This window comes from Rhinopithecus roxellana, chromosome 12 (genome assembly GCF_007565055.1).
Source record: "Rhinopithecus roxellana isolate Shanxi Qingling chromosome 12, ASM756505v1, whole genome shotgun sequence".
Taxonomy (NCBI): domain Eukaryota; kingdom Metazoa; phylum Chordata; class Mammalia; order Primates; family Cercopithecidae; genus Rhinopithecus; species Rhinopithecus roxellana.
In genome coordinates this window covers 59,013,907-59,038,521 of record NC_044560.1, presented here as the reverse complement: position 1 = coordinate 59,038,521, position 24,615 = coordinate 59,013,907, and the positions used below count along the sequence as shown (strand labels likewise).

The 24,615-nt window shown below is 35.5% G+C and overlaps 1 protein-coding gene across 3 annotated transcripts in view; it reads left to right on the top strand.

Annotated features, from left to right (window-relative positions):
• PIGK (phosphatidylinositol glycan anchor biosynthesis class K) overlaps positions 1-24,615 on the top strand; it is a 151,920-nt gene that overhangs the window by 94,869 nt on the left and 32,436 nt on the right. For all 3 annotated transcript variants that reach the window (XR_004060501.1, XM_010370953.2, XM_010370952.2), the window contains exon 10: positions 373-457. Coding sequence is in view for 2 of the 3 variants with exons in the window: in XM_010370953.2 (XP_010369255.2) it covers positions 373-457 (85 nt within the window). In the remaining variant the exon portion in view is untranslated. The remainder of the gene's footprint in view (positions 1-372; positions 458-24,615) is intronic.

Sequence of the window (24,615 nt, the reverse complement as noted above, 5' to 3'; positions counted from 1 at the left end):
AAGGGTTGCTGGAGATGAGGCTTGAGTTTGGTTGGAGCCAGGTTTTGAAGACCTTTAAGGGCTATGAAAGAAACACCCTCTTTTGAACAAAGTGTACTGAAACATTTTTGTCTCAGAGAACGACAGGATCTGAGAACATTAAGTGATGTTAGCTAATTTTATTGCATAGTTACTTAACGTAGTCTGAATATCTTTATAGTCATTTAAAATTTTTCAATGGTAGTGTTTCAAAGATTGTTGACAAATACTGATTATTTCAAAAACTTAAATATATACATTTTACTATATTTCATATTTGACATATTTAAATATTTGCCATATTTCAAAATAGTATTTGCCTTAGCTTTGTGTTTTTAAATTCTCTTTTTCCAGCTATAAGGAAGACCAGATGGATGAGGAACCAGTGGAACCTCTGAAATATGCTGAACAACTTCCTGTAGCTCAGATAATACACCAGGTTTGCGTTTCATTTTATTCTTTTGAAAGAAACAAGATTTTTAATCTCTGAAAAGTAATTGCTTTTGTTAGGTTTTTCAGAATCAATGTGCTGTAGGTGAAAGGCATTCTGGGCTGTCTATCCCTATTTAGACTACCCCATTACAGTTGAAAGTCCCATTCGAAGCCCAGTATTAAAAGGCTACTTGCTGTTTAACACCAGAATTCTTACTTACATAAAATATGGGATAAAATAAGGATTATCTTTTGTGCATTATTTGACTACGAAATTTAATTTCAGAAAACTTTCATTTTGACCCATTGTGTATAGTACTTAGTGACAAGGAAAAAGAGTTGCAAAAATATCATTGAGTGTAATTTTTTGGAGTCGCTAAAAAGAGAAAACAGTCTTGCCCTACATCCTTTACCCCGGCCCATTGTCAACCCTTGTGAAGTGTAATTCTGCATGTCATGTGGGCAATTTGTTCATTTCCAATTATAATGATTTTATCATCCTTTCTACATAACTATAATTGTTGAGAAGGCAGTGTTTTAAGTATGTAAGCTTAGACTCTGTACTATAATTTGACAGTATATAACCTCTGCCCTGCTGGGCCAGAATCTAATAATTTTAAATGGTCTGTTGACTAGAGTTATAGCCTTTAGACCTAGCAGAATTTTCAGAACCTTATGTATTATAGTAAATATTAAAAGCCCTTAAATGGCAGACTTTCTCAGAATTGTTGTGAATGTTGATTGTTATTGTGAGTTTTTCCATATGCCTTTTTCCATCAAAATAATTTTTATTTAGCTGATATGTATTGATTAGAAGTGCCAGTTTGAACTTTATTAAAACAAACAGGCTCTTACTTTAAAATGTTGGCTATATATATTTTTCATTGACATTAAAATTTAGTATTGCAATTCTGTGAGAAATTACAAAAAATGATCAGAAATTTGCTCCTTTGGGAAGCTCGTCTGTGCTTGGTAATCAGATCCAGTTTATATGTCAGGAATTCCCTAGTGTTGTCAGAGCTTAAATGACCTAACAGTCTGCAAATGTCACATTTAAAATTCTGTCTTCATGCCTGACTCTCAGCATAAATGAATTAAACAGTAGAGCAGGCAGCCAGTCAATATGTTCTTAACAGTAAGAGTGAGCAATGAAACAGTTTGTGGTTTGCTCAGAATAGGTAAATAGAATCTGCCCAGAACAGTTCACCTAGAATAAAATCTGAAAGAGGAAACAAGAATTAACCTTTAAGACGGTTGACCAGATGAAATGTCAGTAATATTTTTATAGCATGAATGAACCAATAAACTACCTGGTTTATGTAACAGCTGCATTTTGCTATACACTGTGTGAATTCCAATATAAAGAATTTTTGACCCTGGTGAAAATTTTAGATTGTGATTTTTTTGGCAGTACAAGAGACTGTGTTAATTTTAACACTGAATTACAAACATTATATTAAAGTTTAGTAGCACTTGATTTTACTCAATACCTATCTTTAAGAAATTTTACATGATAGGAATTTATGTATTTTATTTTTATTGAATAAAATGAATCCTGTTCTCAGTAAAAGAGTAGTCAGGACAGGTCATTGTTAATAGCAGACTCTTCATTTATTCCTTTTGTTATTTCCCTTTTTTGACAGTACTACAACTTAAGGACTGTTACCATTAGCCGGTCCAACTGGTCTTTTAGAAACGTATGAGTTATGTTGTCAGAAATTAACTGATAAGTCCATTATTTAAAAGCAAATTTTGGCTGGGCACGTGGTAGCTCATGCCTATAATCCCAGCCCCTTGGAAGGCCAGGGTGGGTGGATCACTTGAGCCCAGGAGTTCAAGACCAGCCTGGGCGACATAACAAAACCCTATGTCTACAGGAAATACAGAAGATTAGCCAGGCTTGGTGGTGCGTGCCTGTAGTCCCACCTACTTGGGAGGCTTAGGTGGGAAAATCTCCTGGGCCTGGGATCCAGATTGAGGCTGCAGTGAGCTGAGATTGTGGCACTGCTCTCCAGTCTGGGTGACAGAGTGGGACCCTGTCTCAATAAATGAATGAATGCTTGCAACTTTTTTCCTAAGAGAATAGTAATACATGTGATAATTAGGTTCAGCTAGTTTCACAAAAGCTTTTTGATCTATATCTAAGTTATAGCATTATTGTAGTGCATAATCTCCCCCTGTAACTATTTTCATGAGAAATAATCTTATACTTTACCTATACCTGTTTTGGAGCACATGTCATTTCTATTTAAAATAGAATTACTTATTTTTATGTCTTATATATCCCATTTTATCATCTTTCTGGACAGTTTCAGTTTCTTGATATTTCTTTTAGCATCTTGCCTTGTACTACATATACATATCTCTAAATGGATAGATAACATATTTTTAATGGTACCTTGAAAGCCAGGACCACCTCTTTTCCCTACTACCCAGGCACCAGAAGCCAAGGACTCTCACTAGTAGCACCACTTAGAAGATGCAGGAGAGATGGAGGCTTTCAAAGCAGGGACAGAGGCTGAAACAGAAGGAGAAATGAGAAATAGAAGAGAGAGGAATGAGCGTCAGTCATTTGAGTAATTCATTTCTTGTGTGTGATATTTAAACTGCTTTTTACAATCAGGAGATAGGATTCTCACTACTACCATTTTATACTGTCAAATTATTTACCATTTTTCTAGCCATCCTCGAAAATATGATTGTATACCTAGGAAACCCAGGAGACTCAAGTTATGAACAATAAAATTAATAAGAGAATGTGATGAGATAGCCAAATAAAATTGGCTTCTTAAATAAAATTGATAGCTTCTCTGTATTTGCAGTAAACACACAGAAATGAAAATGGGAAAATTTTTCTGTCACAGCAGTGAAGAGAACTATAAAATAATTACAATTAGATTTAACAAGTAAACCATAGACCTGTATAATAAGAATCATAGAAATGTACTGTTTCAGAAACAGAAAGACATACCGAATAAACAATATGATGAAAGTATAAGTGTAAATTCTCCCAATTTAGCAATTCTAATTAGAGTAGAAACAAGTGTTTCTTTTTTAATGTTAGAAAAAAATGACCACATGATTTATGTGGAAGAACAAATGTCCAAGAATAACCAAAGACAGTATGTAAGAGAGGCACGTGTTTTACTGGATATCAGAATATTAGCCTAAAGCATCTGTAATCAGATAAATATTATATGGACAAAGGAATAGACAAGAGGATCAGTGGAACACATGTAGGAGTGAATTTCAAACTTTATGGATTCTAATTCATGATAAGAAATATTTTATATGCATAATGACCATTGATGTGTATGTGTATGTTAAAAGAAATAAAAGGTTTTATCACACACATATCCTTATTACATATGATATACTCTATTTTCTTATTCTATTTTATATTTTTTTAAATGCTAAAGCCTACTAAACTGATGTTGTAAGCAACAGGTAGTCCTGACCTGTGGCTTAAAACACACCAGAATCCTAGAGAATCCAGAAAAATTTTTTATTATATTTGATAATTTAATATATGATAAATATATTTTTATTTCAGTAGAAAAGCAGGTAAGCCTCTATTTCATACTATGTGCAATGTAAATTTTTTTCATAAAGACAATGTAAAATAAAAATTAAAAATCTTATAAGAACATATAGGCAACTGCACGTATAATCTGAAAGTAGAGAAGAACTTCTTAATGAACCCTGAAACTGTGAAGATACATTTAGCTCCACAAAAATGGAATATTTTATATGACACAGGTTCCACAAAGTTAAAAGACAAATGTTACAATCAAGACAAATATCTTTACAAAGAAGACAACAGAAAATTCCTTAATATCTATAATATTCAAAGGACTCTCGGATGTTTATAAACGGCAAGCAAAACTCAGTAGAAAAAAGATTTTAAAAATTGATGAAAATCTATTTAGAAATAAATGACATGGCCAGTGATTGAGAATAGGGAACCTCAAACTCAGTGAGGAAGTACACATTACAAATTCAGTGAAATTATTTAGTGCTCATCAAACTGGCAAAATTAAAACAATACTTTGATAAACAATTTGACAGTTCCTCAAAAGGTTAAACACAGAGTTACCATATGACCCAGTATTCCAACCTAGTTGTATACCCAAGAGAAATAAAATCATGCAGCTACACAAAAACTTATATACAGATATTCATTGCAGCATTATTTGTGGTAGCCAAAAAGTAGAAATAACACAAATGTTCAACTGATAAATAGATAAATCATATATAGCATATCTATACAGTAGAGTATTTTTCAGCAATAAAAGCAAAGGAAGTACAGATACATGCTAAAACATGAGTGAAACTTGAAAACATATGTTAAATGAAAGAAGCCAGTCACACAAAAAACCACATATCATATGGTTCCATTTATATAAAATGTCAAGAATAGCCAAATCTAGAAAATAGATAAATGGATACCTAGGTCTGAGACATGGTGAGGTGATGGGGACTGACTAATGATATGGGGTTTCTTTTTTGTAGTGATGAAAATGTCCTAAACTTGGTGGTGATCATTGCATGACTCTGTGAATATTCTAAGACCATTGAATTGTACATTTTAAGAGGGTAAATTTTATGGTATGTGATTGGATCTCAATAAAGATATTTTAAAAATCAAAACCACCCATTTCTGTCAGAGATGCTAGGAAAAAGGTACTTGTGTACATTGTTGTTAGAAATATGGATTATTCCTACCTCTTGAGATGACCAACTGACAATATCTCTTCACATATAAGTCAGACGGTCCCTGACTTAGAATGGTTCGAGTTAGGATTTTTCAACTTTACTATGGTGCAAAACTGTCACAAGTTTGATGTCATATACAGTATTCAGTAAATTGCATGATACATTATTATAATATAGGGTTTGTGTTAGATTATTTTGCCCAACTGTAGGCTAATGTGTGTGTTCTGAACACGTTTAAGGTAGGCTAGGTTAAGCTATGATGTTTGGTAGATAAGGTATATTCAATGCATTCTCAACTTCATGATATTTTTAATTTATGATGGGTTTATCGGGACTTACAGGAGTATCTGTATACATACTCTTCAACACAGTCGTTCCACTCATGAGAATCTAGCTTGTACTTCTAACATATAAGGAAAAGTACTGCTCTATAAGATTCTGAGTACAGTAATATTTATAGTAGTGTTAATGTGGCCACAACAAACTGGAAACAATGTGAATGCCCCTCAGCGTAGTTGATATAGTGTGTATGATTTTTCAGTAGAGAAAAATACCTACTTTTTAAAAAATTTTTTGAGGCAGGGTCTCTGTCGCCCAGGCTGGAGTGTGGTGGCATAATCATGGCTCACTGAAGCCTCGACCTCCCGGGCTCAAGTGATCCTCCCACCTCAGCCTCCTAAGTAACTAGGACTACAGGTGCATCCTACCACACCCATCTAATTTTTTTTATTTTTGGTAGAGATGGAGTTTTGCCATGTTGCTGAGGCTGGTCTTGAACTCCTGGGTTCAAGTGATGTAAAAATGTAAAATGTCTATACACTGAAATGAAAAGGCAGACCAGCCTGGGCAACAGAGTGATACCCCATCTCTACAAGAAAACATAAATTAACCAGGCATGGTGATGGGCACCTGTAATCGTAGCTACTCAGGAGGATGAGGCAGGAGGATACCCTGAGCCCAGAAGTTTGAGGTTACAGTGAGCTGTGATCACACCACTGTACTCCAGCCTGGGCAGCAGAGTGAGATCCTATCTCAAAAAGAAAGAAAAGAAAAGGCAGATATCAAAGTGGAAAAATATTTTCCTCATGGAATTAACATCTTCATATTATAAAGAACTCTTACAGAATGGCAAGAAAAAAACTGAACAGCCTAATGAACTTACGTAAACAACTCACACAGACATGCGTCAAAAGTTGAAATAGTAGAGGATAATAAACTGATAAAACATGTTGATGTTCATTAATGATGTTAGAATTGTTTGTTTTTATCAGAAAGTTTCTTTTTTTTTTTTTAACTTCAAGCAAATATATGAAAAGTAGTAATACTCAGTGATGCCTGAGGTAGTAATACTACTGGAGGGGAGTATAAATAGGCATAAATTGAGGACACTGTGGTAATTGGTACCAACATTTGCGAGTATGTTTATAAACTAGTTAAGCATGACAGGTTGAAGACATTTTTATGCTTTACCCTCTGACATTTAGCAGAGTGGAAAAGCTCAGCCCTAACTTCCATCACGCTGGAGTCCTGTAAGAACTAGGCGGTTTATACTGCAGAACTCTGGGAAGATAGGTACCAGGCACCTCAGAGGTTGGGTCCAAAAAGAAACACCCTCTTGTCTTCCTCCCAAGTGTCTTCCTCCTGTTTAGCTTTCAGAACACTGGAATTTAGGCTTATATTTTATTAGCAGAAGATTGAGGAATTCCTCCCGGAAGATACCAGTCAAACCAGAAAGCAGTGGAGTGGTGTCTTCAAAATTATGTGAGAAAATAATTTCCAACTTAAGATTCTGTTCATTTCAAAATTATGGTGTAAGTTTCATAAAATAGAAAAGACATTCCAAGTCTCAATAGATAATTTTTCTTATTCATCCTTTGTGAAGAAGCTACTTGAGATACGATCCATTAAATGAAAGAGCAAACCAAAAATCCTGAGGGGAAATCATCCAAGGCACAAGAGATTGTGCCATCATGGTGAGATGCTAGTGAAATTCCCATTTATGGTGAAGTGTGTTCTGAGGTGACAATTGTGTAGAAGTTTAAAGAGTAAAGAGTACAAACTGGAGCAAGACAATGAAGGACTCCAAGATGGGTGTCTGCAGTCGGTGGAATGGTGGCAAAGTATCTAATGTATCTGACCATGTTAAAGGAAGTTTTAAAGTTGAGTAGATTTAGTTAGAGTGACATAGAAAATTAAGTGAATGGGGTAATGAAGCAACTATTAGTTTCAGTAGTAAAAGTTATGTTAATACAAGAAAAGATATATTATCAATATTTTATGTCTCAAAAGTTACATAGTTATAACTATGAAACAATTATTTAATGTAAATGTGTGATAGTATGATGACTCGACATGTACTCATCAAAAGGATGCTGAATCCCTAGCACTCTGTCTGCCTCAGGACTGACTTATATTGCTTTAAAATCATGTAGAGCTTTCCTAACCATAGCAACTTTAAAATTGATGTCTAGTGAAAAGTAATACATTTTTCATTTATTTTTATTCAAGTGATGAGGCAAGTAATGAAAACTAAACTTTTCGACTAAACTTACTCGACTGTAATCATATTTACATGAAAGCATCAGAGGCATGGTGTGAACTCAGTAAACCAAGTACTGAATTTAAACCTCCCAGGAGTCTCTCTGTTCTTGTTATTTCTATTTGTGACACTAAATTTATCTTTACTATCTCAGCTTCTTATAGTAAGCAAGCGCGCACGTGCGCACACACACACATTTAAACAGCTTGATTAGAAACCTTTTGGTAGATGCTTGCCTGGGGTTTAAGATGTGTGAGAGATTCAATTCTGGGAGTCACCATTATGAGTCAATTTTATCTTCGTAAATTTAGGTCCCTCCACTAAGGCAGAGGCTCCATGTAAACAAAGCCATAAACCCATGTACGCTTTAAAAAACTTTAACTTAATCAAATGTTATATATCAGTGAATACCTTATCTTTGTGGAGAAATATCTGTTGTTTTCCCCACTGTGTTCTTAACCATCTTCTAGGCTTTCTCTGGTTCCCCCTATTTCAGTTACAAGGCCTCCTACAAATCCTTTAATATTTTGATAAGATTAGTAGATTGCAAGATTTCTATTTTTAATGGCCCTCTGCACACTGTACATGATGGTGGTACAGTATCACCTTACAGTTCTCTTTTTTTAAGATGAGCTGCACAAAAGATTAGAGCTATGTATCCATTACAGAGTTAGTTTCTTAGAGAGAAGTACTGGGGTCTCCTGCCAGGCTGTTGCTTAAAACATAGAAGATTATCTTGCAGAGTCTTGTTTCATCTGTTCTTTGTTACTCCTTTTTAGTCCTAGAGATCATTTTTTCCAGTGTAACCAGTTCGTACAGTATCCTGGTGTGTCCATTGTTGCTCTGTGGGAGTATATGGATGGGACAGTTCTTTCACTGTGCAGGACTGATCTGTGCATCGCAGGATGTTTGGCATCCCTTGTCCTAACTACTGGTTGCCAGTAGCACTGCTTAGTCATTGTGATGCTAAAAAAAAAAAAAAAAAAATGACCTCACCTTTTCTGAACTTCTGCCCACCTATGGAACACAGTACAACCTCAGGGTGAGGACCAATACAGGTAATTTGAATTATTTGCAGTCTCTGCCCACAGGCAAACATTTTATTTGTATAATTAGCCTCTTACTCTTGTAATTGGGATATTTCAAAATATGTATAGTTGAGAATCTCTTTTCACTTTTCTGCATTTTGAAATGTTGTCCCAGGCTGTGTAATTCTAGCTCCTTACATTATGTGACATGGATTGCAGTAATTTTTCAATTCTTCTGTTTTTGTTTGTCATTACTCTTCATGTTGTTCCACTGTTGCAATTTTGGCATTTTAGTGTTTTTCTGTTACAGTAATACCTACTCCATTACAGCTAAACTTTACTAAAGATTGACTGAAATGTCTATCAAGTAGAAATCTCTGCCACCTTCTTTTAAAAAATGTGCCTATTGAATTATCAATATCTGGAAACTCATCAAAAGGATGCTGAATCCCTAGCACTCTGTCTGCCTCAGGACTGACTTATATTGCTTTAAAATCATATAGAGCTTTCCTAACCATAGCAACTTTAAAATTGATGTCTAGTGAAAAGTAATACATTTTTCATTTATTTTTATTCAAGTGATGAGGCAAGTAATGAAAACTAAACTTTTTGAAGGTCATGAACTAATCTCTTAATATCAGATTTTTAAAATTAATATAAACTAACATCAACTTTCATATTATAACTTATTACAGCCACTTCCAAAAATGTTGCTTCTCAAGGGATAAATGCAAGGGTAAAGCCGTTTGAGAATGACAATCAACATTTTAATAATCATCATCAACTTTAAGTTTGAAAATGTTTGGTCCACCTACAAATTTGTCATTACATCCCTTTTCTGATATGTGAAATTTCTATAATAGAAATGGAAGTTGTGTCACTAGTGGTAAGTATTCCCAAGCAGAAACAGATACCTGTTTTCACCAGATTTATAAAGATTTTTAAACTGAGAATAGTTGAGGAAGCATCTGTTTCTTTTCATTTTTGTTGTACAACTGTAAATAGGCGCAAAACATATTTTACAGTTGACAATGATAATGATCATCCAAAAATAACTACTAGTACTGTTGATGAAATTGTTCCCATTTTATATATGAATTAACTGAGGTTCAGAATAGTTTAAATAATTTGCCTAACGTCTTCCATCTCATAAGTGGGATAGCCAGAATTTGATTCTAGGTCTGTTTGACTCCAAAATTTATCTTCTTAACTACTGTGGTATACTTCCTCCTTATGAACATTTTTTTCACAAAGGCTTTGTCTCCAGAAAATTTTGATGACGGAGATATCAACAGGTGTAATTCATGTTCTGATTAATTGAAAATGTATTTTGGAAGAATAAGTATCAACAGATTTAGTTCAAAATTCTTCAGCAAATGAGTATCCATTTATTTAGATACTGGCCTAAAGAGAATTACCTTCTCAATTCTGTTTGCAGTTGCTTTCTTCACCCCAGCTGCACTTGACTTCCCAAAGAAGGTTTAAGACATGTAGAGATTTGAAGAGATGTGGGTTCAAAAAATGATAGGGGAGAGTGCTAAAGATTAGCTTTGCTTATTTAAAATTTTACCTATGGATGGCTCACTTGAAAAGAGAAAGTTTCTGCTATGTGGTCACCTATTCTGAGGTTCCATATAGTTTAAATGGTACAGTGGCCTTCAGAATTTAATAGGCATTTGTGAACTATCTGGATAATCTAACCACCATTCATAACATGATTTTCAATAAAATCATTTTTAATTTCCATAAAACTGATGATAAGGAGAATGTTTAGAATATAACTCATTCACTGGTTGAAGATTGCCTGTACTGTTTTTTTAATCTCTTCCCCACTACTGTGGGCAGCTCATAGTGGAACGTCCAAAGTTGTGAGAAAAGTGAGTGTCAAAGAGCCTTGATAAGCATTAACTTATGAGTGGACCTTGAATACTTGAGAATTAGCTACATACAGCTAAAACAATTAGTAACTAAAAACAGCTAGACAGATACACATCTTCACAAGTCAAAGTAATTCAGAGTTCATCACATTTAGAACGCAAACGTCCCTAATGAATATTAGACATTTGACGCTTTGTATTCTTTGAATATTAAGATACTTGGTAGTAATTAACTTTACTCCCTTTCTATTACATCTTCATCAACTTAGTTACTAACAAAGAGGCTTTCAAAAAAGTTTTTGGTGCTTCTTCACAAATAATATATAATAAATTTTTCTTTTTCTTTAAAAATTTGTTTATAAATATTAAAGACATTAAATATGCTTTATAATAGATTTTGATTTTAATAAGACATGATAGAAGCATAATGACTATTCTAAATTGAGTTTTGATCCTTTAAAATTCATTGTAATTTTATAAATGTGCCAAATATGAAGAATGTTTTCTTTTCCTGTTGTCCATTATGCCAAAATGTATCACATAGCATCTGATATATTATTAGGTTTTCTAACTGTATTTGTTTTAAGGGTGAAGTGTAAACCATAGTATTAGGGGCATATGAATGGTTTGCTGGAGGATTGTTGGTTTTTAATAAATACTGACTTTCCAGAAGTTGGGGTAAGCAGTACTGTAAGTGAGAAAATGGGCCATTTTCAGCTCCAGGAAATGGAAAAGTGGAGCTTCTTGGTTCTCTGGCTATATATTTGTACCTGCTTTTAAGGTAGAGAAACTATACAAGGAAAAGATGGTGCATTATACAGTGAAGAAAATGAATGAAATTACTCATGCCCAACGCATTCTGTTTTTCTTTTTCTTTTTCTTTTTTTTTTTTTTTTGAGACGGAGTCTTGCTCTGCCGCCCAGGCTGGAGTGCAGTGGCCGGATCTCAGCTCACTGCAAGCTCCGCCTCCCGGGTTTACGCCATTCTCCTGCCTCAGCCTCCCGAGTAGCTGGGACTACAGGCGCCCGCCTCGTTGCCCGGCTAGTTTTTTTTGTATTTTTTAGTAGAGACGGGGTTTCACCGTATTAGCCAGGATGGTCTCGATCTCCTGACCTCGTGATCTGCCCGTCTCGGCTGGGATTACAGGCTTGAGCCACCGCGCCCGGCCACACATTCTGTTTTTCTAGTGGGATGGTTTTGACTTACACTGTAATAAGGTAGGTTAACATCTTAGTTAAAGGAAAGAAAAAGATAGACATGTAATAACAAATTGATAAAAGAAAACAGGAAAATACATTGTTACTTTTATCAATTTGTTATTATATGCCTATCTTAACATCACTGAAATCCAGGGATCCACCAAAAACATTACCAGAAGTATCACTGGAAAAAAAGAAATTAAAGCCCCGGGGGATCTCTTCTCATATAGATACAGAAACTGACTGGATAGAGACAAATTAAAACACAGTTCCCTTCAGCCTCATGCTATATTCTTGGCAGTAGTTTAGATACTGACTTGCAGCTGATCGAAATAATGTAACTAGGAGTTATTTAATCTGCCATCTAAGTTGACCTGAAATCACCTTAATGTGCTTCCTGATAAGAGTTAAGATTATCATTTACTTTAAAACTGGTATATGCATGTCAGAAAAGTCACATTTTATATTAAAGGAATCAATATCTTTAGTTACAGATTTTTAACATTCAGGGTTAACTTTCATTTTGTTGTACCAGTCATGTTTGGTGGGTAACTTGTGTATTATTATGTCAGTTATCTCAGATTGTAATTTCTGATCATTCTTAAACACATATTTTCCTTTAAAAGACTGTTTTACTTTAATCTACATTCATATATATTTATCAGTGCCTAATCAGTGTATTTAATTATTTGATTTTGTGTATATTTTTAATTTACCAGTTCTATATCCAAGGCTATTAATACTTTGCGAAGACGGAATAGTATCCATGTTACCTAGTTTTGACTAATTAAGGTGTTTCTAGTTTAAAATATGCCAATAGATATCTTAGTCTTGTGAAATAATTAATGTCTACTTGTAAAGGGTAGTGTTATTCAATCTGTTACATTGCCTGAGAGAGATGTATAAATTATATATTGATATGTAGATGCTAGTTAAACATTTTCCTCATGCTAAATGGCTGTATCTAGTATAACTAAAATTATCAAATAATTATTATAATAAACTATAAACATTAGCATGCTGTCTTCAACTAGTATATAGAAGCAGAAAAGGACTGTTTCAGGGTATTGTCATTGATTAAACCACATAGAGGGCCTTTATCCATGGGAAAGATCATTATAAGTAGAGTATGGGAAAAGTAATTATGAGATTCACTTTTGTTCTACAAATATGTTAAACATTTGTATGACTGCCATGACTAAAAGTGATTACTTTTGTTAAAAATACTTTTTCAAACTTTAGATAATTTATTTTATAAGGAATGTTATGATCTTTTTTAATACAAGCAAATAGTGTTCCAAAAAATTAATTTGACTGAAATTAACTATTTTCTCCCAAGAATGATTTCATTTAAGCACAGTGGGAGGCTTAATGATTTGTTCTTCAGCCTATGTATCTCAGAAGGAGGATGCCAGTCCTCCTTTTACACTTGAAAGAATGTGATGATTATCTTGAGAGATCCATATTAAAGAAGTTAAAGAAATTCTGCCTAAAAACAAGGAGTTGGAATTTACCTTTTAAGTAGCAAAGTAACAAAATCCTGTTACAGTAATTTTAAAACTTTTCCCATGAACTGTTTGCCCGTTTAGGAATATCTGTATAACTGGAAACAAGCATTATTCATTTTTGGTGTGTTGATGGTTTTCTTTTGATACCACATAAAATACAGTTTTAATGTACTTTTTGGATTTTTAACTTGGTACATTCTCCCTGTACTTCAAGATTCAGATTTTTAGTTTTTCTTTCAGCACTTTAAAGATGTCTTTCTATTGTTTTCTGCCCTCCATGGTTTCTGACAGCCCACCTTCAGTCATTCTTATTTTTGTTTCTCCGTAGCAAGGAACTACAAACTTTTTCTTAAAGGGTCAAATAGTAAATATTTTAGGCTTGTTGGCCACAATGGTGTTTGTTACAGCTACTCAATTTTTGGTATAGTGTGAAAGCCCCAATAGATAATGTGTAAATGAAAGGGTATGACTGTGTTCCATCGAAACTTTAGTAATAAAAACAGATGTCCAGCGTGTGTATTGTAGTTTACTGAACCCTGCTCTGTAAGAACAAATCCCTTTTTCTCTGACTGTTTTAAAGATATTCTCTGTCATTGCCAGTATTTTGATTATGCTATCCCTTTGTGTGGTTTTCTCTGTGTTTCTTCTGCTTGGTGTTGAGCTTTAGGGATCTGATAGTTTCTAGTTTTCATGAAATTTGGAAAAATTTCAGCTATTATTGATAGAGGCAGGAGACAGAGAAATTCTAGGCAGACAGGAATGGCTGCCCAGTGAAACCCCACCTTCAGGCCAAAAAAAAGCAAACAGCCTGAAACCCATGGCCCAAGGTTTGCCCACTCTCTCCCAGTTGGTTCTTTCTGAATAATGCCCTTTTACCAATCAAATGTTGCCTTTTCCAAAACTACCTATGGCCTGCCCCACCCCCATCCTGTGCTTATAAAGATCCCAGACTCAGTTGATAAGGAGGGAGATGGCTGGACTTCGAGGGATACGACTGAACTTCAGGAAGAGATAACCTGACTTCGGGGAAGGTGACGTGCCCTTTCTATCCCCTCTCCAGCTCCCTTCTCCGCTGAGAGCTGTTTTCATTGCTCAGTAAAATTCTCCACCTCACCATCCTTCAGTTGTTTACACGACCTCATTCTTCTTGGACACCAGACAAGAGCTCAGGACCCACCAAGCATGGGTACCTAGAAAGGCTCTGACACCAGCCTTTTACCCTTGCTGGTAGAGGGCAGTCACCCGGTTGCTCCATGCACTGAGGCAAGGGGCCAGCTGAGCTGCTAACACACCACTGTCTACAGAAGCAGAACTAAGAGAACACTGTAACACCCACTCTGGGGCTTCAGGGTCATGGGCACCCTCACCTGGGTGCTACTGTTGGCCTTGCATGGAGCTTTCTCCTGCCATTGCCCGGAATGGCCAGTCGGATCCCACACTTGTTCACTCACATGCTCCCTCCCACAAGGGGTTGAGCATGGTGGCCGAGTAAACAGGGTGCCTCTGTTGCGAGTCTGGTGAAGGGGCGAGAAAATCCTGTGTCATTATTTGTTTTAGGTATTTTTCTTCCTTCCTACTTGGGACTCCAATTAGGCAAATGTTACCCGGCTTGATATTTGCCATAGCTTATTTAGGCTCTGTTTATTTTTTTCCCTGCCCTTTTTCTTCTGAGCTTCATTTTGAATAATTTCTATTGCTATTTTATTTGTTCTCTGATGTTTCTTTTCCAGTGTATTATCTGCTGTTAATTCCATCCAATGTATTTTTCATTTCATATGAAATGAAATTTCATATTTTTTTATCTCAGGATCTTATATGGGTCTATTTAAATATTCTTAATTTAAATATTCCTCATATGTTCATGTTTTTCTTTACATTTGATTTAAAATATCTGCTTTCAGATCCCTGTCCATTGAAATCATCATCTTTTTCATTTTTTATTTAAGAGTCTTTTTCTAGTAATTGATTTTCCTCCTGGCTGTATGTCATATATCTCTTCTTTGCATGCCTGGATTTTTAAGTTGGATGCTAGGTATTTTTAGTTTTTTTGTTGCTATTAGCTGCTGGACTTTATATTTTTGCTTTATTTATATAGTTAGTGACGAATTTTGTTTGAGGGTAAGTTTGATCACTTTAAGAATTGCTTTTAAGTTGTTACCGACAGATCCAGAGCAGTCTTTTTTTTTTTTTTTTTTTTTAAAGATAGCCCCATCCTGATTTAGCCTCACTATAAGCTGTGACCTGATGCTTTTGTATCTCACAAGGTCTGTCCATTTCTTTAAGTGTGTAAATGAACAATTCCCAACCCTGAAGGAGCTTTGGGAATTGTTTGGCCTTTTGATACTTTTTCCCTTCTGCCAGCTATAGGTAGTTTCTTGTCATGTATGCATAGATTAGAACTCTGCCAAAAATGCAAGTAGATTCCTCTGCAGATCTCTGGAGCTCCTGCGTGTATTTCTTCCTGTGCAGCTCCCTCCTCTTCTATCCTGCAAATTCTAACCACCTAAACCTCCCTGAATTCTAATTTGTGTCTCTAACACTCAGCAAGACTGCCAGGCTGTGTTTGGGTCTCTTTCCTTGTGCTGTAGTTTGGAAACTGCCTACAGGCAATGAGCATGGGGCAATTAAAGGACTCATTTGTTTCCTTTTTCTCAGGGATCAGAAAACTGGTACAAATTGTCCAATGTCTGAAAAGCATTGTTTATTACCTTTTGTCTGACTTTCTTTTATTTATTTATTTATTTTTTTGAGACAGAGTCTTGCTTTGTTGCCCAGGCTGGAGTGCAGTGGCCGGATCTCAGCTCACTGCAAGCTCCGCCTCCTGGGTTCCCGCCATTCTCCTGTCTCAGCCTCCCGAGTAGCTGGGACTACAGGCGGCCGCCACCTCACCCGGCTAGTTTTTTGTATTTTTTATTAGAGACGGGGTTTCACCGTGTTAGCCAGGATGGTCTCGATCTCCTGACCTCGTGATCCACCCGTCTCGGCCTCCCAAAGTGCTGGGATTACAGGCTTGAGCCACCGCGCCCGGCCCTTTTGTCTGACTTTCTAATTGTTCAAGATGGGCAGATAATTCCTTAGCATTTAATCCGTCATAGGTGGAAGCATAACTCTGATTATCCCTAAACAGACACTGATAGACACTGTTGATAAATGAAGCTTTATTATTTATTTGAGGGGACTACGGGTTATTTTTCTTAGTTAAGAACTAAAAAAAATATTCATTTACTTTGAACTTCAAATTATTTTACATTTTTTGAGTAGAAAAAATCTTCGTTGTCCCATAAATTACTTACCAATTATAAAGAGTAAAAATAGTAATTTTATTGTATTATAACTTGAAGGATGCCACCATAGCCAACATCACCAATAATGGAACAAACTGATACTGTACGCCTCATAATGTGATACAATTAGGACTCAGTATTACTTACAAAGTATTTCTGATAAACAAACAAAATGCATAACCTGAATCTAATTATGAGAAAACATCAGAAAGATCCAAATTGAAGGGCATTTACACAAACAACTGGACTTTACTTTGGTTTCTTGCTTCCTTCCCTCTTTCACCCTCAATGTTGAATCCTAGGATGAGAGTTACTTTCTTCAAAGTAAATTAAAGGTAGAATGTCATTGCCATCTGACCCTTATTTTATATACTAAAGAAGACTAGGATGGTATAAAACAAAAAAGTTTCTTTGTATAAGAAAGAGCTCTTGGAAATTTGAATGTAAAAGCTATATTGTCATTGCTCTTGTTCTCCCTATTCTGCCTCCCTCTACCACACTGAAGAATATTTGTGATACTATTGGGCTCACCTAAATAATCCAGTAGAATGTCACTATTTTAAGGTCAGTGGATTTGCAAATTTAATTTCATCCATAATCTTCAGTTTTAAAGCATGCCACTCACAATATTGGAGGATGTTGCCTCTAGAAATATAATAGAATCCAAAAAATTAGGAGTGGTTACTAGGAAACTAAGCCTGGATGCCTCTTCAGTGGATGCCTCTCCTGTGGAGATCCTTGGATTTCATTAATTGCACAATGAAATAGTACATTGAAATGAGATCCACTGAATGGAATACCACAACAGGTCTTGCTGCCAACTTTGAATGTTTTCACCAACTGTAGTTACTTTGCCCAGTTGGAAAGTCTTTTAACCTCCTCCATTGGAATTCTATCTGTTACATGATTTTAAAAGAATTTTTTTTTTGTGCTTGAGATGGATTCTCACTCTGTCGCCAGGCTGGAGTGCAGTGGCACCATCTCAGCTCACTGCAGCCTCTGCCTCCTGGGTTCAAGTGATTCTCCTGACTCACCCTCCTGAGTAGCTGGGACTGCAGGTGTGCACCACCATGTCCAGCTAATTTTTGTATTTTTAGTAGAGATGGGGTTTCACCATGTTGACCGGGATGGTCTCGATCTCTTGACCTCGTGATTCACCCGCCTCGGTGTCCCAAAGTGCTGGGATTACAGGTGTGAGCCACCGCACCTGGCCAAAAGAATGTTTTTTAACTTATGACTTCTCACTATGGAATCCTAAAGTAGATTATACAAGTGATCACTACAATTCTTAATTTTTCCTTAAATCCTAAAACCGAGAACATTAATGAATTGGCATTTAATAGACGATGTTTATATTTGAGTATTTTATGTTTTTTCTCTTCAAGAGGAAAATAATACATAACTAAGACAAATTGGCCTGTTGTATCCAGAGCTTGTGAGGGCCTGATCAGGTTCAAAAATAGGTATCACTAACAGATCAAAATGTAGTAGACTCACACCCATATATTAACATTTAATTTAATCCATCATTAATCTGTCATGTGAGATAATAAACCAAATATCACCAGTGCCCTGAAAAGAAGAAATTAATTCTTACTGGGGTATGAGAATAGACTTAACCTGGAGGTGAAATTTGAGGTAGGTCTTAGAGAATAATAAATAGGTATGAAAGACTAGGAAGAATTCAGCTATTTTTCTTTACTTCTGTTTTTTTAAAACATAAAGTTAATGTCATAACTGTGTTATTCCACCCAAGAAACTCTGCCAACAATGCAAGTAGATTCCTTGCATACTTTTTTAGTATCAGATGTAATAAATAGTTTCATGTCTTGTTCATGTATTGTTTATTCATCCAGGTTTGGCAGATTTGTTTGTGAATTAGTTTTATTGGTGTATAACAAACTTAGTGATTTAAAACCATTATTATCTCGCACTTCCCATGAGTGGAGTCCAGGCATAGCTTAGCTAGTTCCTCTGCTCAGGGTCTCACAAAGTTTTAATCAAGGTGTCAACCAGGACTGTCATCTTATTTGAGGCTGAGGGTTCTCTTCCAAGCCTACTAATTAAAAGAATTCAGTTCTTTGTGTTTGTAGGACTGAGGGTGTCAGTCAGTTGTAAAGGCTGTCTGCCATTCCGTGTCTGTACTGCACTGTACAACCTGGCCGCTTGATTCAGGGAGGCCAACAGGAGAGCATCTTGGCTACTTCGAATATATCTGTCTTTCCAACTTCAATCTCTGATATCTAGACCTCCTTTGAAAGGGCTCATCTGATTATTTCAGTGCCTTATTTCCCACCTCTCTCCCTATGCTCTGGATAATCTCCTTTTTTATTAACTGAGAATCAACTGATTAGGGACCTTAATTATATCCTCAGAATCCCTCATATGCCATATAATTCAGCCTCATCATAGGAGTGATAGTCCATCATATTCACAGGTGTTGTCCAGACTCAAAGGACAGGTATTATATAGGGTACGTATCCCAGGTTGAGGGTATCTTAGAAGCTGTCTTACATTCTGCCTACCAGTTTGACTTATACTATTAATATAATTAGAAAAATACAAATTGTATTTTATATAAAGGATATAGACTGGAAATATTAATAAACTACCACTAATTAAAGTTGAACACAGCTATTTTCTGAAATGATTGTTTTATACTTTCTTTCTTTCCTTAAAATACAATTTAACTGAACTGATAACGCTCATTATACTTTAAGAATCTCATTGAAACCTTGGAAATTTTCCATTTGCTTTCCAATAAATGTGTACAGTTTTCAAAATCCTAAGTTTTTTCTTTTTACATAATTTTAATACTTAGATCTGTGCTCTCTTAACCATTTTGAAAGTTATGTGATAATGTTCTCCTAGCAACATGGAGGGGGAAACAAAATACTATTTGCAGTTGGAAGTACAGTGTTGCTTAGCTACCTCTCTTTTAAATTTGAAATATTAGGCGTTTCAATAAGAGGGTAGCCCTTAAGCTTTTAAGTGTTTGCTTATAACATATTGCCGTGTTTTATGTATGCTTTTTACCTTTGTATTGTAACTTATTGTGAAAGTTTAAAAAAAGAGGAGTGCATTTAATGGCAGTCACTAGAGTAACTACATAAAATCAGTCATTTTTTTAAGCAGCTCTAATGGACACAAATGAAATTACAAGATATACTTTAATATGAACTTACCTCAAATGCAACTATACTACCAAATGCAATAATTATACCAATTTTGTCACTTGATTTTAAGTAAAATCATTGTAAAATGTCTAAAAGGTTACATATAGTTGTTTTAAAAATAGCAGTGTTGTCATATGGCAACAGTATCATCAAACACATACTGAAAAGGCACTTCATTACATTATGTTGCTGTTACGCTATTCAGGTTACTTTTTCGTAAAGTTGGATATCAGTAATAAACAGTGTTGCTGCAGTGCTTCTTCTAATTTGGAAAAGAGTATATGAAGATTCTTCTAGGTGGATTCCTTCAATACAAATTTTTGCTGCATAATCCGATTTCTCCCCAAAATAACTAAAGTAAGACATACTCATTATAGAAAACATTTTCAAAAGCTTAGGTAAGTATAGAGAAGAGATTTAAAACCAACTGTACCCCTGCTTCCCCCAGAAAAACACTAAGACTTTAGTATATTTCCCTTCTTTGAATATTGTTATAGAAAAACATCATATTTCAGATTCAATTTGCATTGTTTCCATTTTATTAATTTAGTATAAGCATCTCCAAATCGTTAAAATTATTTGAAAATATTTTTATTGATTAATATGTGGATGTACAATGTTTCCTGTATTATGTGACTATAGATTCCTTCCTGTTTTTCATTATGTAGCCACTGAGAAGAAAACCTTTGTGCAAAACCTTTGTGAGCATTTCAGAATTCCTTAATATAGATCCTAGAAGTGTTACAAATCCTAGGAATTGGAATAAATGAATTTTAAAGACCTCTAAACATGTTAATGGGTTATTTTCCAGAAAAGTTGGCTGTCCTTATTAACATTTACTAGTTTAATTAAGAAGAGGAAGAAATACTTAATATATTGTGTTTATGATGAAGAAAAATGATTTTTTTCAAGTGTTAGCCATTTGTAATTTTGTGAAAATATTTCCCTGTTCCATTTATTGATATACCCTTGTGTCTTACTGATTTGGGGGAGACCCTCATGTATTGGATTTATCCCCTTTTCTATCATAGTTTCCATTTATGTGCCTTTTAATTTGGTTTCTGTATATTTCGAAATACAGATCTTTCAAAAAACTCTTTTAAAAATCTCTTTACAACCAGGCGTGGTAGTTCACCCCTGTAATCCTAATACTTTTGGAGGCCAAGGTGGATGGAGAATTGCTTGAGCTCAGGAGTTTGAGACCAGCCAGGTCAACATGGCGAAACCCTGTCTCTGCCAAAAGTACAAAAATTAGCCAGGCATGGTGGCACACACCTGTAGTCCCAGCTACTTGGGGGTGCTGAGGCCGGCAGATCACTTGAACCTGGGAGGTTGAGGAGTCTGCAGTGAGCTGAGATCATGCCACTGCACACCAGCCTGTGTGACAAAAACCCTGTCTCAAAAAAAAAAAAAAAAAAAAAATTCCTCCACCTTCTCTTTATTTTCACTCATTGCGTTTAGGCTTATTAATACCTTTATCATACAGATGCTCCTACATTTTATCCTTTTTTTCTTCTTCTATTTTTATATTTAATTCTGAACCATGTAAAGTGTGTTTTTGTTTACAGTGTTGGGTTAGGAACAAAACTGATTTTGTTTCCAAATGCTAATCCATTGTTACAGCGCCAGTAGGACTACTATTCCCTTTCCCACTGATTTGTGAGAGCCCTTTTATAATATACTAAATCCTGGGATACTGGACTGATTGCCTAGTTTCTATTCTGCTTTATTCGTCTTTCTACTTTTGCATCAGAATCACATTATTGTTTAGTGTTTTTTTTTTTTTTTTTTTTTTTAATATTTCTGACTGTTTACCCCTCTCTGTAGAGTAGTGTAGATTGTTTACCTTACATCTCATGTTATGGGTATTCATGGTTATTTTGTTTTTTATTGTTATTGTGAATGAAATTTTTTTCTATTTTCTGACTCATATTTGCTGACATACTTGAAAGATATTTTTAAAAAATCTTTATATGAAATCCGAGCCCTTTATTCTCAATAATTGTAAGAATTGATTTTATGGAGCTTTTTGATATCTGATGATAATATCTATGAGTAATGAACATTTACTTTCCCTTCCTACATGTTATGCCTGGATTGGCTAGAAATTCCAGAGTAATGTTAACTAATAATGTTAACAGTGAGTGTTCTTATCACAGGAAAGTTAAAATCACGATTAAGGGAAAACTGTGGTCATCTTTCAGTTAAAACCCAAATCATAGTTGAAAACAAATCATCCTTAATTTTCTAGATTACATTAACTGCCTTGCACATTTATCATGGAAAAAGGTACATAAAGATCTTGGGTAGTGTGCATTTCCCAGCACAGGGGCAATATGTGATTACCTCTAATTGGTAACTTTGAAAAGAAAAGGAACCAAACTTCAGATCTAGACTTCAGTTGGAAGAAGGCTAAAAGGAAGCTAGATGAGTTAGTTTCTAGATTCCCCTGCGTCATCGTCTTTCCTTGAAAGCAATTCCTGGCATGGTGGCAGTTGGAGTTTCTTTCTTTCCAGGAAAACTATAAAGGAGAGCTAGAGGAGAGTAGCACTGCATCTCCACTAAACTGAGGGCTTGATTTGCTGCCTGTCATGCTGTTCTTATGCCATTGTTAGAAAAACCTAAAGCTACAAGTATGGAGATGGGAACTTTTTCTGTTTTGTTATGGTGATAAAGGATCAGGGTTTTCCTTTTTTTCATGTTAATTGTCACCACTGTGGATGTATTTCATAACTTTTGATGTATCATGAACCACTCCAAACTTAGTAATTTAAAACATCAGTCATTTATTTAGCTCACAATGCTGCAGGCTGGCAATTTAGTATGAGTTTAGTTGGGCAGTTCTGTTCTCAGGCTCCATCATGAGTCTGTGGTATGGTCAACTCTGGATTAGTTAGATAGTTTTGCCCTTATAGTTGGCCGGTTATTAGCTGGAGGGAAGCTCAGCTCTTCTGTAGCTGATGTTTCATCCTCTAGAAGCTTAGGCTTTTTTCCTGGTGGTGGAAGAGGTCTGAGAGAGAGCAGAAGCAAGCCAAGACCCTTGAGGCTAACTCGGAGTTGGGACACTGTTACTTGTTTTGCATTTTGTTGGCCAAAAGAAGTTGTAAGACCTGCTGATTCAAAGGGTAGGGATATAGATTCTACCTCTTGGACAGCTTCTATAAAGTCACATTGCAGAGGGTATGAACACATCCAAGTATGAATAATTAGGGCCATGTTTGCCATCAATCTAACATACAGTTGGATGAATGAAGGACTTGAAGATGTGCTTAGAATACCATGTTCCTTGTAAATGTGGATTTTAATTTTGCTGTTACAAAATTATGTCATCCACCTCCCTTTATTTCAACCTGTTGTCTTTCTGTCATGTATTCTTTTTCTCTTTATATTGTTCTTTCATTTTTGGTTGGTTGTGAATCTTTATTCAAATCTATGCCAGACAAAAATTGTCTAAAATTAATTTGTGGTTCATTATTAAATTTTTCTCAGAGAGATCTTCTCTGCATGCATCTTCAGGTTATAATTTATTTCTCATGTTTGGGAGTATTTTTCCTCATAGAGCCCACCTCAGTTTTTCCTTTTTATTTGGCCACTGTTGGTATTTGCCAACAGAGTGTGTGGATGGTTTTCACTATCCACTTAGGTTTAAATGCCTTCTCAAATCTGTATCTGAGGAATAGGTTGTTATGTGGTTCCAAGTGACCGGTTCTTAGACCAGTCTAAATGTGGCTTTGCGGAATTAAACTAGGATCATCTGCTACCAAGCCACTTAAGCTTGTTTTTGGGGGCACTTAAAAAAGGTTAAAGTATATGGAAAAAAAACATATTTTTAAAACATGTACTACTAACAGGGTTTTCCCTGCATTTTCTGGTCTCTGCAGAGCTTTTCCTGTGATACTAAGCCTTCCAAGAAGCAGTGAACCATTGTCACTGCCCCTCTACCCTTTTGTCATATTGTTTGCTGGGAATTATATTTAAATGGACATATAAAGAGGTGTGCCACTGGGAACTGGGAATGAGTTACACAACTCTGGCTGCCTCATAAAGCCATCTTTCTACTGCATAAGCACTGTGTCTGTTAAACAGCAGGCGGAAAAAGGGAGTGAGCTAAAGTCCCTTACTCAGCTGGCAGAAGTATTGTGTTTCACAGAACAAAGCAAGCCTTTGCATGGTATATACCAAACAGAAAACTGGGACTACCATTAATTTGTTTCTAGTGCTGGTTTCTGGGACTTTCAGATAGTGAAACTGTTAGAGATTTCTCATCAGAGGTTAACTGAATTTTGGTAGGATGTGCTGTTGTCTTTTTCTGTGCCTTTGTATGGATTATTGTGAGAAGGTGGGAGAGACTGCACTAGGGGATTCTATTCAGATACCATCTTAAGCTGAGTCCAAAGTGCATTTAGTTCATAATGCATTTTCCATTTTTATTAATCAAAAAAAGGTATTGAATAGACATTAAAAAAACATAGCAACTGTAAAGAGCAGTTTTGAAAGGCCAAGATTTGCTGCTTTTGGTAGCTTGTGCAGTGTTATCATGTGAATCAGTTTTCCGTTCCATTATAATTTTGGAGAAATTACATATTTCTTAGTCCTTCATTATTACTTTTAAAGTTTGCTATTGGAGAAATAGCACTTTGATTTTTTCTTTGTTCCTACCCTGGCCATTAGTGGTCTAGATGTGAAACACATACCTGTCAAGGAGGTTGAAAGACCAGAATGAAGTGCCTCCAGGATTCTCCAAGCCGGCCTGTGGAGTAATGGGTCAAAACAGCTGCCAGGGCTAGTTGTTGAATCTTTGGAAAAATGATAGTTACTTTCAAAGATGCTATTTTTTC